The sequence below is a fragment of the Sarcophilus harrisii genome, chromosome 1, assembly GCF_902635505.1.
Source record: "Sarcophilus harrisii chromosome 1, mSarHar1.11, whole genome shotgun sequence".
NCBI lineage: Eukaryota > Metazoa > Chordata > Mammalia > Dasyuromorphia > Dasyuridae > Sarcophilus > Sarcophilus harrisii.
In genome coordinates, this window is record NC_045426.1 from 297,712,469 (window position 1) to 297,726,997 (window position 14,529).

Consider the following 14,529-nt stretch of genomic DNA (forward strand, 5'->3'; position numbering starts at 1 on the left):
ATTTTAAAAGTTTGAGGACCCCTGGAACTTTAGGGGATCTTTTAAGATTCTTCCAATCTCTAACTTTGTGATATTCTCAACATGAAAAGTAGCCCACCCTCCAGTTATTAATGTCTTTACACTTCCCTCCACACACACATATTAGAATCCCTGATATTTATATGAGATTTTGTTCTTTATTTTTATTGCCTTTAACTCTCCCCCCACCACCACCACCACCTTTCAAGAATGCAAGTGGAAAGTACCCAATATTCCTCTGTCACTATTTTCATCTTGGAATTAGAAAATAATGCAGATCATCAAAAACTTCTTTCTAAGCCCACTTTGAGGCAATTAATAAAACACTGAATTTAAAGTTAGGGGAGCTAAATTTGAATCTTAGATCTTAACACTTACTGATTTGTATTACCTCTAAGCATGTTTTATCATCTATAAAATAACTCCTAGATGTATATAGTGCTTATATTTTTGAAAATTCTGAGGCAGCTAGATGGTACAGTGGATAAAGCACTGGCCCTTGAGTCAAAAGAACCTGGATTCAAATTTGGCATCAGATACTTATTAACTACATGACTCTAGGCATGTCATTTAACCCTGATTGCCCCCACATATCCCCCCAAAAGAAAACTCTTTATATAAATGATCTCACTAATGGAGAAGAAGATGATCTCAATTCAGGGTCCATCTCAGAGATCCTCACTTTGTGATCCTGTCCCTTCTTCTCTCAGTGCCTACATGAAATTGTCTGAGACTGTAAGTTGCAAAACAGTCATTGATCTGTCTACATTGGGTCATTCAGAACTTTTTATTCCAATGAAATCACAGGTACAGACAAAAACCTAACTAAGAATGGAGATAATCCTACTTGCCCTACCTTCTCAAATGAATGCTTATGAGGAAAGCATGTTATAAATGTGAACTACTCTAGGTAAAATATACTTTGCTGAAGCTTGCAAAAAACAGCATAAAATCGAGCACTATAGGCACATGCTTCTCTTCCATTCTCTAACATCACTTTAATGCTTTCTCTGTGGCCTGAGTGGCAAGAGATAAAAACAGATATCCCATATTTGTCAGAAGTTTTGCACTTCCCCATTGAGGGTTTACTTCATGTATTCTCATCAGTTCATCTAAGGTCCTATAGCCCTATAGTCATCTCTAACCAGAGAGGAAAAAATAATAAACAATAAAATAATAACTAGCAAAAGAAGGTAAAGACAACTACTCCCCAAGCTTATCATCATCCCATCATAACTCATAATCATCATTGCTGTGGATGCTGGGATATTTATCATGCTTATAGAGTGACTCAAAGGTTTTTAACCAATTCCATTACCCTAGGTTCAGATTAGTATAGCACCTGTTTGATGCAAATAACTCATTAGAATGTAAAGAGGTTTTAAAAACAATAATTTATATAAATTTGAAACAAAGCCAGGCATATTTTGAAACCCAGATTCTTACACAATCCCAAATGAATGTGGGGATCATGAAATTATGATTTATTATCAGCAAATGTTTGATTTGTATATCTATTTTACACACATATATTTGGGATTATATAAAAATTTCTCAGGTAGAAAGGGATTGTTAGTGGAAAGAGTTTAAGAAGCCCTGCTTTAAAACTATTGACATTTATTTTAATTAATTTATTTATTCATTTTGCTGAGGCAATTTGGGGTTAAGTAACTTGCCCAGGATCACACAGCTAGAAAGTGTTAAGTATCTGAGGCCAAATTTGAACTCAGGTCCTCCTGACTTCAGGGCCAGTGCTCTATCCCACTGCACCATCTAGCTGCCCCAATTATTGACATTTTAAAATGAATATCTATAAACAAGTATCCAATAACAATTTATTATCCTCTGTGTGGTCCCTTTCCATTTTTTTATTCAAGAAATTATTTATTATGGCCAAAATAGAATTTTGCCAGAGGTACAATGATGGTACATTAGAAAAACAATAAAGCTAATCATGTTAAATACCAAAACATAGAAACCACAGGATTATCTCAATAAAAGGCAGAAAATCTGATGACAAAGTACTCATTTATGCTAAAAATCCTACAACATATAAGCATAAGGAACCTTTTTTAAAATATCATAACCAAAATCAACCAGAATATGCAATGGAGAGAAACTAGAACCCTTCCCAATAAATTGGGAAGTAACGCACGATGCAATACTCCCTACTATAAAGGACAAGAGAAAGAAAATAAGAGGTATAAAGCTGGGTCAAGAGATAACAATTCTTACTGTTTTCCTATGGCATGATAGTATACTTGGAAAATCCTGCAGAATCAGCAAAAATATTAGCTGAGACAATGGCTTTAGTAAAGTTGCAAGCTACAAAATAAACCTTCAAAACTCAACTGAATTTCTTTCTTTTATTCTAATAAATTTATTTATTCTTAATACACATTGTTTTATGAATCATGTTGGGAGACAAAAGCAGAGCAGAAGGGAAAAACCAATGAAGAGATTTAAAAAAAAAAAACAGAAAAAAGAAGTGAATATAGCATGTGTTGACTTGCATTCAGTCTCCTTAGTTCTTTTTCTGGAGTAAGATGGCATTTTCTCTCCAAAGTCTATTGAGATTACTTTGGATCACTGAACCACTGAGAAAAACCAAGTCTTTCAGAGTTAATTATCATCCATTCTTGCTGTTATTGTGATAACATATTCCTGCTTCTATTTGTTTCACTTAGCATCAGTTCACGTAAATCTTTCCAGACCTTGCTAAAACAAGATCATCATATTTTAAAGAAAAATAATATTTTATTACCTTCATATATCACAACGTGTTCAGCCATTCCCCAATTTATGGGTATCTACTCATTTTTCAATTCTTTGGTACCACAAAAAAGCTGGTACAAACATTTTTGTACATATGGGTCCTTTTTTCTCCTTTTTGATTTCCTTGAGATATAGACCCAGTAATGGCACTGCTGGATCAAAGACTGGGCACAGTTTTATAGTACTTTGGGTAAAGTTCCAAATTGCTCTCCAGAATAACTGAACCGTTTCACAACTTCACCAATAATGTATTAGTGTCCCAGTTTTCCCACATCCCCTCCAACATTTATTGCTATCTTTCCTGTCATCTTAGCCAACCTGACAGGTGTGAGGTTGTAGCTCAGAGTTGTTTTAATTTGCATTTCTTAATCAATAATTATTTTAGAGCATTTTTTCATATAACTATAGCTATATAACTATATATAATCATATAACTATAGATGGCTTTAATTTTGTCATCTGAAAAGCATCTGTTCATATCCCTTGACCACTTATCAATTGGGAAATTACTTGTATTTTTTATAAATTTGACACAATTCTTCATATATTTTAGAAATGAGACCTTTAACAGAAACACTGGCTGTAAAGATTTTTTTCCAGCTTTATACTTCTCTTTTAATCTTGTTTCTGTTGGTTTTGTTTATGTAAAACCTTTTTAATTTAATGTAATCCAATTTGTCCATTTTGCCTTTCATAATGTTCTCTAATTCATCTTTGGTCACAAATTCCTCCCTTTTCCAAAGATCTGATGGGTAAATTATCCCTTGTTCTCCTAATTTGTTTAGGCATCATCCTTTACAGGATGGATCTTATGTTGATATGGGGGTATGAGAAACTTGGTCTATGCCATTTCTGACATATTATTTTCCACTTTTCCCAGCAATTTTTGTCAAATTCTTATTCGAGAAACTGGCATTTGGAAGTTATCAAATACTAGATTAATAATTACTGTGTCGTGTGTATCTAATATATTCTACAAATCCGCCATTCTATTTCTTAGCCAGTACCAAATGGTTTTGATGACTGCTGCTTTATAAGTTTTAGGTTTGGTACTGCTAAGCCACCATCCTTGGCATTTTCTTTCATTAATTTCCTTGATATTCTTGACCTTTTGCTCTTCCAGATAAATTTTGTTCTTATTTTTTCTAGTTCTATAAAATAAAATTTTGGTAGTTTTATTGGTATGGCACTGAAAAAGTAAATCAATTTAGGCAGAATTGTCATTTTTTTTTTAATATTAGCTTAGCCTATCCATGAGAAATGGATATTTTTCCAATTGTTTAGATCTATTTGTGTGAGAAGTGTTTTGTAATTGTGTTCATATGTTCTTGAGAGGTAGACCTCCATGTATTTTATTTTGTCTACAGTAATTTTAAATGAAATTGCTCTATCTCCTGCTTATGGACATTCTCAGTAATATATAGGAATGCTGATGATTTGAATGGGTTTATTTTATACACTGCAACTTTACTAAAGCTGTGAATTGTTTTCAGTAGATTTTTGGATGATTTTCTAGGATTCTCTAAGTATATCATCATATCATCTGCAAAGACTGATAGTTTTATTTTGTCAATATCTATTCTAATTCCTTTAATTTCTTTTTTTTCCTTATAGCTAAAGCCAGCATTTCTAGTACAATGTTGAATAATAATGGTGATAATGGGTATCCTTGTTTCACTGATCTTTTGGGAATGCATCCAGCTCCTCTCCATCACAAATAATGCTTGTTTTTGGCTTTAGATGGATACTACATATTATTTTAACCAAAGTTTCCTTTTTTTCCCTATGATCTCTAGTGTTTTTTAATAGAAATGGGTACTTTGTTAAAAGTTTTTTCTGCATCTATTAAGATTATCATGTGATTTGTTGGTTTTGTTATTGCTATGGTTGATTATGGTAATAGTTTTCCTGATATTAAACCAGCTCTGCATTCCTGGTATAAATCCCAGTTAGTCATAATATATTATCCTGCTAAATAGCTATAATTTTTTGCTAATATTTTATTTAAAATTTTTGCATCAATTTTCATTAGGAAGATTGGTCTGTAATTTTCTTTCTCTATTTTGGCATCAATGCCATATTTATGCCATAGGAGGAATTTTTCAGTACTCCTTCTTTACATATTTTTCTAAATAGTTTATATACTATTGGAATTAATTGTTCTTTAAATGTTTGGTAGAATTCACTTGTGAATCCATCTGGCCCTGGAGAATTTTTTTTTTTTTAGGGAGTTAATTAATGACAATTTCTTTTTCTAAAATGGTTCTACTTAAGTAATTTATTTTCTCTTCTGTTAATCTGGACAATTTATATTTTTGTAAATATTCTTCCATTTCAGTTAGATTGTCATACTTGCTGCCATACAGTTGAGCAAAATAGCTCCTAATTATTGCTTTAATTTCTTTGTCATTGGTGGTAAGTTCACCCTTCTCATTTTAAATGTTGATGATTTAGTTTTTTCTTTCCTTTTTTAAATCAAATTAACCAAAGGTATCTAAGTTTTTTGGGTTTTTCATAAAACCAACTCCTAGTTTTATTAGTTCATTGGTTTTCTTAGTTTCTATTTTATTAATCTCTTCTTTCAGTTTCAGAATTTCTAATTTGATATTTAATTAAGGTTTTTTAATTTGTTCTTTTTCTGGCTTTTTTAGTTGCATGCCCAATTCATTGATCTTCTCTTCCTCTATTTTATTCGTGTTGCTATTTAGAGATATATAGTTTCCCCTAAGAATTGCTTTGACTGCATCCCATAGGTTTTGGTATGTTGCCTCATTATTGTCATTCTCTTGGATGAAATTATGATTGTTACTTGACCCAGTAATTAATGAAATTAGATTGTTTTTGCCATTTGTTACTTAATCCACTCATTCTAAAAAAGTTTAGTTATTTAATTTCCAATTGCTTTTTAGTCTTTCTCTGTCCTTTTAGTGAATAAAATTTCTAGTGCATTGTGATCTGAAAAGGAAGCATTTACTTTTTTCTGCCTTTTTGCATTTGATTGTGCAGTTTTTGTTTTTGTTTGCACTAATATATGGTCAATTTTTGTGTAGGTGCCATGTACTGCTGAGAAAAAGGTGTATTCCTTTCTGTTCCTATTCAGGTTTCTCTAGAAATCTATCCTATCTAGGTTTTCTAGGATCCCATTAACCTCTCTAGTTTCTTTCTTATTTATTTTGTAGTTAGATTTGTCTGATTCTGAGAAGGAAAGGTACTCCACTAGAATAGTTTCTATTTCTTCCTAATACTGGCTTAAAATCTTCTCTAGAAATTTGCCTCCTCTACCCCTTGATGCATATACATTTAGTATCATTACTACTTCATTATTTACAGTACCCTTTATCAAGATGTGCTTTCCCCTCCTTATCTCTTTTAATAAGATTTATTTTTCCTTTTGCTTTATCTGAGATCAGAATTGCTACCTCTCCTTTTTTTTTACTTCAGCTAAGCATAATAAATTCTGTTCCAGCCTTTTACTTTTACTCTGTATGTGTCTCTCTTTGTCAGTTGTGTTTCTTGTAAACAACATATTGTCGGATTCTGTTTTTTAATGCTGTCTGCTGTTCACTTTTGTTTTATGAGGGAGTTCATTCCATTCACACGCACAGTTATGATTACCAGTTCTGTATTTCCCTCCATTGTATTTTCTCCCCTGTATATACTTTTGTTCTCTCTTTCTACCCTGTCTTTAGTCTTTATTTTTTATCTACCCCATTTATCTCCTGTCACCCTCCCCCTTCTTTTATAATGATTTTTTGAAATCCATTTCACCCACTACTTTATCTTCTACTACCCTTTCCCCCCTTCTCTTACCATTTCTCCTGGTTTTTCTACCCTCCCTTTTCTCTCTTCTTTCTCCTTCTACTTCTTTATAGGGTTAGATAAATTTCTATACCCAACCAAATAATTAAGTTATTCCCTCTTAGAGCCAAAACTGATGAGACTGTTTTCCTTAATTGTAATAGGTTTTTTGCACCTCTTTGTGTGAACTAATTGTCCCATTATACTTCCTCTTTTCCAGTATATCTCCCTTTTTTCCAGTATAGACCTTTCCCCACCTTTTAATGGCTTTTTCTTTTATGTCATCACATCAGAGTCAATTCACAACCACAGTCCATGTGATGCTCCATTTCTGTCTACCCCAATGACAGATACAGTTCTCAAGAGCTACAGATATTATTTTCCCCTCTAGGAATATAAACAGTTTACTTTCAAATAATATATTTCCTCCCTATTTACCTTTTTATGACTCTCTTGAGTCCTGTATTTTTAGATTAAATTTTCTGTTTAGTTCTGTTTTTTTTTTTTTTCAATAGAAATGATTGGAAGTCTCTTACTTCATTTAAGTTCCATCTTATTGGGCACTTAATTCTTGGTTGTAACCCTAAATCATTTGCCTTCTGGCAAAGGCCCTCAGATCCTTTATTGAAGAAGATGCCAGATCCTGGGTAATCCTTACTGTTGCCCCTTGATATGTGAATTGTTTTTGTCTGGCAGCTTGCAATATTTTCCCCTTGAGACTGTAGTTCTGGAGTTTTGCAACAAAGTTCTTTTTTGGGTTTTCTTTGTGGGAACTCTTTCCAAAGTGATTGATGGATTCTTTCAATGATCTTTCCCCTTCTGTTTCTAGAATATTGGGGCAGTTTTCCTTAATGATCTCTTGAAGAATGCTATCCAAGCTCTTTTTTTGATCATGGCCTTCAGGTAGGCCCATAATTTTTAAATTGTCTCTTCTGGATCTAGGTCAGCTATTTTTCCAATGGGCTATTTCGTTGTTTTTAGTGTGTTTCATTGGTTCTTGCTGTCTCACAGAGTCATCAGTTTCCACTTGCCCTGTTGTAGTTTTTAATATGTGATTTTTTTCAGTTAGTTTTTGTATCTCTTTTTTCCATTTGATTAATTATACTTTTTAAGGACTTATTTGTTTCAAATGATTTTTTCCCTTACTTTCCCAAGTTGTTGACTCTCTCATGCATACCTCTCATTTCCTTTCTCATTTTTTCTTCTACCTCTCTTGTTTGTTTTTAAATTATGAGCACTTCCAAGAAGCCTCTTTGGGCTTGTGACCAATTCATATCACTCTTTGAGATTTCTTCTGTGAACATTTTGTTCTCATCTGAGTTTGTTTTTTGATTTGCTCTATCACCATTATAACTTTCTATGGTCACGGTTCTTTTCTGTTTCTTGCTCATTTTCTTTCGGGCTTTCTTTTTTTTTTTTTTTTTTTTTAAACTTTTATGATTGAGCTCTACACCTGGGGTTAAGGGGGCACTGTTCCAAGCTTCCTGTGCAGTTCTGAGCCTTGGCTTTGAGCATAGGGGCCTCTTGTGTTTGTAGGGGGTAGCTTTGCCTTCTCTTTTCAGGAAACAGCCTGATTTCCTAGAGTTTGTTTTTTAAGCTGGGACTGGAAACAGGCCTCCTAATTGCTCCTCACCTGAACCAGGACTGAAGGTCTTACTTGATTATTTGCTGTATTTAACACCCTTTCATTGGCTTTCCCTGAGTCCATCTGACCTGGACTAAAGACCCTTTTCACCCACATGAGATTTACCTTTCTTGAAGTTTTTCCAATCTATCTTGAGCTGGAGAGTGTATCATTTCTTCAGATTCTGTTCAGAGACTTGGTTTCATGTGGTTTTTGAGGGAATCTGGGAGAGCTCAAGCAGTTTCCTGGCTTTTCTCTGACATCTTGGCTTAGGGTTAATTCGTACATATTTTATCCAGAAGTGCCAACCACTGGGTCTGTATCTTAAAGAGATCATTTAAAAGGGAAAATAACCAGCATGTGCAAAAATGATTGAAGCAACTCTATTTGTGGTGGCAAAGAAATGGAAAATGACTGCCCACCCATCAGTTGGGAAATGGCTGAGTAAGTTATGGTATATGAAAGTAAAGGAATATTATTTCTCTCTAAGGAATGATAAACAGACTGATTTCAGGAAAAACCTGGAAAAACTTATATGAATTGATGCTGAGTAAAGCAAGCAGAACCAGAAATGGCAAAATTGCATGATGATCAATTATGATAGATCTAGCTCTTCTCAGCAATTCAGTGATCCAAGGAAATTTCAACAAACTTTTGAATAGAAAATGCCATCCACATCTAAAGAGTGAATTATGAAAACAAAATGTGGACCAAAGAATATTATTTTCAACTTTTTTTTCATTCTCCTGGTTTTTTTCCTTTTGTTCTTTTTCTCTCCCTATATGACTCATTGAGAAATATGTAAAAAAAAAAAAAAAAAGATTGTACATATGTAACCTAAAAATAAATAAATAAATAGAATTTTTAAAAGGCATGTAACTTACATGGCATGTAAAGTGGATAAAGTTCGGAAGATTTGAGTTCAAGACATGACTTTTACAGGTAGTAGCTGTGTGACCCTGGGCAAATTATTTAATCTTATAATGCCACAGGCAATATTCTAGGACTCTAGAACAGGTGATGCACTGGACAGAGTGTCAGGTGAAAGTCAGGAAGACATATTCCTGAGTTCAGATCCACTCTCAGACACTTATTAACTGTATGACCTGGGCAAGTCAGTTAACTATGTTTGCTTCAGTTTTCTTATCTATAAATTGAGCTGGAAAACATGGCAAAACTTCAGTATTTTTCCAAGAAAAGCCAAATGGGGTCATGAAGAATCAGACGTGACTAAAAATGACTAACAAAAGTTTATGTAAAATTACTCATTTGTATTGGTAAAGGGAGTTTTCCTATTGGGAGTTCCCTATTTTAATAAAATCACTGAACCAGACCAAAACAACAAAAAATAAATCGGCACCATTTACATTTTTATATTCCTCATATTGTTAGCAAAAATCAAGAACCCAGGAATTGCTCTCCCAGATTAAAGTTTGGCAATATTCTGGTTCAACAGAATAAGCACTGGAACTGGGTCCAAATCCTATATCTGGCACCTACTAGAACTATGACTTTAGTCATATTTTAACCTCTCTAAATCTCAGATGGCCTCTGAGATTTGTGATCCTAATTCTAAAAGAATTTATTTATTGCAGCTGATTATTTTTTATAATTCTTCCAAAGTACAATGGGGCTTCCATACAAACATATAACCTGTTTTATTCCAAATTTATAGATATTCTCTCCTTTGTAATCCCGGACCTTAGAATTACTTGCATTGAAAAACCAAGCTATGCTACTGGAATACCCAAAATGGAAGACTGTGTTCCCTATAAAGCTTCCTATGATTTAAAATCAAGGAATGAATTTAATACCCTTCTTGGAATGAGAATCAGCTGCACTACCATATTGTTTTGAAAATATAATATATAAATTATACCTTAAACACTGCACTAACATGTTATTCTAAACAGTTCCTCTCACTGTTCTCCATAAAATGTTTTAGAGAGCACTGCCTGGCTGTAAAGGATCTGTTCTGCACAAAGGAGTGGTTGACACTGGAAGAAAAATCCCACAAAGGCCTGTATAAATCTGGATTGCATCTGTTGACCTTGCCTGAATGTACCAAGCTTCCCAGCATGCACAGGGAGCCTATGGCTTGTACAAAAGTGCCACATTTAGGTAATGCAAAATCCTCTTCCTCAGGGATTCTTAACTTGCAGTCCATGAACATTTTTAAAAATATTTTGATAACTATCAATTATAATTGGTATTTTATTTTATGTATTTAAAAGCATTCTAAGAAGAGATCCATAGGCTTCACCAGATATTAATGGGGTCCATTACCCCCTAAAATAAAAAGATTAAGAATCTCTGCTTAACTTAGTATTTAGAGAGACTAAAGGGGTATGTTCCTAGGGCCAGGTTACTCTTATGAATTAACTCTTCCTTTCCTCAGGTTAAAAGGAAAATTAAACTACCTAGTTTCAAAGATCATTGTAAAAAAAAAAAAAAAAAAAAAAAGAATGAATTCATTGAATTCATTCTAAGTCTATTGAAAGCTTTATCCTTACCAGGAACCTAACCTTACTTCACAATGGATCTTTACAAGATCTTTACAAGATTCTTTGGGATTATGAAAGAAAGAATTAAGACTTGCCCGGAATTGACCTAGTCAGGGAAAGAAAGGACTAAGATCCCCTTAAAAAAAAATCTCTCCAGAGCAGCTTGAAGCAGATATTTAAGCAAAAATCCTAATTACATGTGCTTCAAACTGCTGACTTCACCAAATAAAACTGATCAGCTACATGTTGCTATAATGAGCTTCATAAGTGGCCATGTGGTTATATCCCAAACATCTGGGGTGAGTGATTTCGGGGAAATCTGTCTTTCACATGAGTAGGAAAGAATGCTTTCCCACTACATACTATAAAGCTGAGAAATGATTTCTTTCTTAATGAACTCTCACAAAATAATTGGAAAACCAATTCTTCATTTTTTTTAAATGTTCGCCCTTTCCCCCTAAGATTTAAGAAAAGATCCCACAAGTAAGTAGTTTTGTGTGTATTCTTGAATCCTTGTCTGTGTGTCATTGGTAACCAGCATGTTTCTTTGCATCTATTTCTTTGCCTTAACTAGAGAACAAATATGAAACATTTAAACATAAAACTTGACATCTGATTATTTGATGTAAAAGTGGCTTAAGCTGAATATGCACTGTGATTAACATAGGTCCCCTTGGGACTGAATCTACAATTCCATTCCCCAGGTGAGGAAATTCCCTTCACTAAAACAAGCTGACATCTTCTCTGCAACCTTTCATTTAAGAGTGCTTCCTAGAGTAGTGGTATCAACCTCAATAGTAATTGAGACAAGGAAAGGACTAGGAAGTATTATGGGTAGAATGTGTCTAATGTCGAGTACCTAGAGCACTAAAAAGTCAAGTGATTTGACCAGAATCTTAGAGGCAATTTGTATCACAGGCAAGACTAGAATCCAGGTTTTCCTAGCTTTAAAGCCAGCTTTATATCCACTTACCTTATGACTACCTCATAGTTGTTGGGGAGACCAGATGGGGAAATGGATGCAGAATTGTCTCTGGAGTCAGAAATTTCTGGGCTTATGTCCTAACCCTGCCCCTTAATGGGTGTATGACTCTCAACAAATCTCAGTGCTCTAATTAGGCATGCTAGAATTTTCTGATCTGAATTAACAGAAGTTTGTCACTGAAAGTTTCCTAAACTCATGAAGTTGTACAAGTAGAAGGAGAAAGAAGAGGATGAGGAGGAAAAGAATAGTAAATTGCACTCAAAATCAAAAGATTCTAAGTGCTATCTCAGTTGTCTCTTTGACCTTGTAAAGTTATAACCTCTCCTAGTGGAAAGAAAGAAAAAGAAAGAAAGAAAGAAAGAAAGAAAGAAAGAAAGAAAGAAAGAAAGAAAGAAAGAAAGAAAGAAAGAAAGAAAGAAAGAAAGAAAAAGGGAGGAAGGGGAGGAAGGAGGAAGGAAGGAAGGAAGGAAGGAAGGAAGGAAGGAAGGAAGGAAGGAAGGAAGGAAGGAAGGAAGGAAGGAAAGAGAAAGAAAGAAAGAAAAGAGAAAGAAAGAAAGAAAAGAAAAGAAAGAAAAGAAAAGAAAAACTGGTATAAAACAAATACTAAAGACCAAAAGCAAAATTTTGGGAAAAGGGGGTTAAAACCTTATAGAGGACTGGATATAGAATCCAACAAGAACTACAATGATATAAAATGAGATCTGTCTACTAGTATTTCTAGTGGATGTTTTCTTTCACCAATGACGTGCCATTTGGATTTGAACTCATTTCTGATATACTTATTTATATGATTATGTGGATATAATGCTTAAGAAAATGAAATTGAGAAATGATTCAAGTCAGTTCCAATCCACATGCTGAGAGAGAACCATGGAGACTGAATGTGAGTTAAAGCATAATATTTTCACCTTTGTTGTTGTTTGCTTGTTTTTTTTTTTTTCTTGTGTTTTTTTTTCCCTTTTGATCTGTTTTTTTTTTCATGGCATGACAAATATGAAAATATATTTAGAAGAATTGCACTTGTTTAATGTATAATGAATTTCTCACTGACTTATGGAGGGAGAAAAATTTGGAACACAAGGTTTTGCAAAGCTTAATGTTGAAAACTATCTTTACATGTGTTTGGGAAAAAAATACTATTAAAATAATTTTTAAATTTAAAAATAGAAATATAACACAACAGCAACAATTACAACAAAAAAGAAAAGGAAATTAAGAAAAGCAACTAGATTAGACTACACTGAATCCATACAGAAAAATATCTATGCAGAACACAAAACAATTTTGAAAATATCATGTGATTAATTTTCAAAATATCTGAAAGACCTGAAACCAAATATAGTTGAAAATCTTATATGGTATTATAACCAAAAAATAATACAAGAAAAAAATCATTAATAAACAAAAAAAATGCTAGTATTTTCACCTCTATAAATTATTTGTAAGAATGACTTATTAAGAATACTCTTGATGAATATATACAAAAGAAATAGATGGGTTCTGACAAATACTGATCATACTTTCATAATCATAATACTTTTGATCAACTGGCCAAAAGATGCAGAGAATATTAAGTGTCACAATCTTGTATGATTTTTTTTGCTAACAAAACAGTGTCAAGTAGGTGGCTCAGTGGATAGAATATTAGCCCTGGAATTGGGAAGACTCAAGTTCAAATCTGCCTCTGTTTGCCTTAACTGACTGGAGAAGGAAATGGTAAATTCCTCCAGTATCTTTACTAAGAAAACCCCTTGGACAGTACAATTTATTGAGATCACAGAGTCAGACACAATTGAACAACAAATAATAGTGAATTTGATGGCACAAATCGAAACCTTAAAGACACTCCTCTGATGCATATGGTAGCGTCATTTCAAGATTCCTTGATAAACAACACTCCAGCAATAATTTGGGGCAGCATTCCTCTCAGGGTTTAACTCTATATTTTAAGAGATTAAGTGATTTGCTTACTGTCAAACATAATCTGAAACAGGATTCAAACACAAGTCTTTCTAACATGAAGTCCAGCACTTTTACTACCTAAAAACAAAGATACAAGATTATCTTATAATGAGGATTGTTTGCCTTTTGTTCTCAAAGAGGACCATGCAAGTCAATTGGATTTAAGTGAATGTGGGCTGTGCAAGGTCCTGCTTCACTTTCCCCTCCACAGCCATCTGGGTCCAGTGGCAAGATACAGATCAGGACAACTAGAGATGGCCCTGGGTAATGTTGAGTCAAAAAAAATAATAATAATACTGGCATTGAGGAAGAATGCAGAACACATTGCACTTGAGAATATTTATAATAATCTCCTCCTAATTAACTTTCTTCCTTCTAATCTATCCCTTCTCTGATCCATCTTTCATACTGCTTACTGTATAAATAATCTTCTCATTGCTCTTCTATAATCATACCACTCCCATATTCAGAAACTATCAGTAGCTTCCCATTGTCAATCATTAAAAGCATTTATTCTGAGATTTTCTTCCTTTCCTATTCCTCTTTGGTGGACTTAATAATATGATAGCTAGCAACCTACAGACATATATCTTAAAGAAACAACAAAACATGTCCAAAATTAAGTATAATCTTAATGCTATCAAACTGCCAATGTACTACTCTACAGATTACGCTATACTCTATAGATAAAATAATCACAAGATTCACTTGAAAGAAAAAAAAACTAGAATGTTAAGAGAGATAACAGGGAAAAAAGTAGGAGTGACAAGTATAGAGTTACTAAATTTTAAATATCAATTAATATTAGCATTGATATTAATTATTACTGTTATTAATACATATTATTAATATATTTTATAACA

At 33.4% G+C, this 14,529-nt stretch overlaps 1 protein-coding gene across 1 annotated transcript in view; it reads left to right on the top strand.

Moving 5' to 3' along the window:
* MUSK (muscle associated receptor tyrosine kinase) overlaps positions 1–14,529 on the top strand; it is a 190,980-nt gene that overhangs the window by 154,195 nt on the left and 22,256 nt on the right. The window contains exons 12-13 of the mRNA XM_031945386.1: positions 10,161–10,336; positions 11,182–11,202. Coding sequence (XP_031801246.1) covers positions 10,161–10,336; positions 11,182–11,202 — 197 coding nt within the window. The remainder of the gene's footprint in view (positions 1–10,160; positions 10,337–11,181; positions 11,203–14,529) is intronic.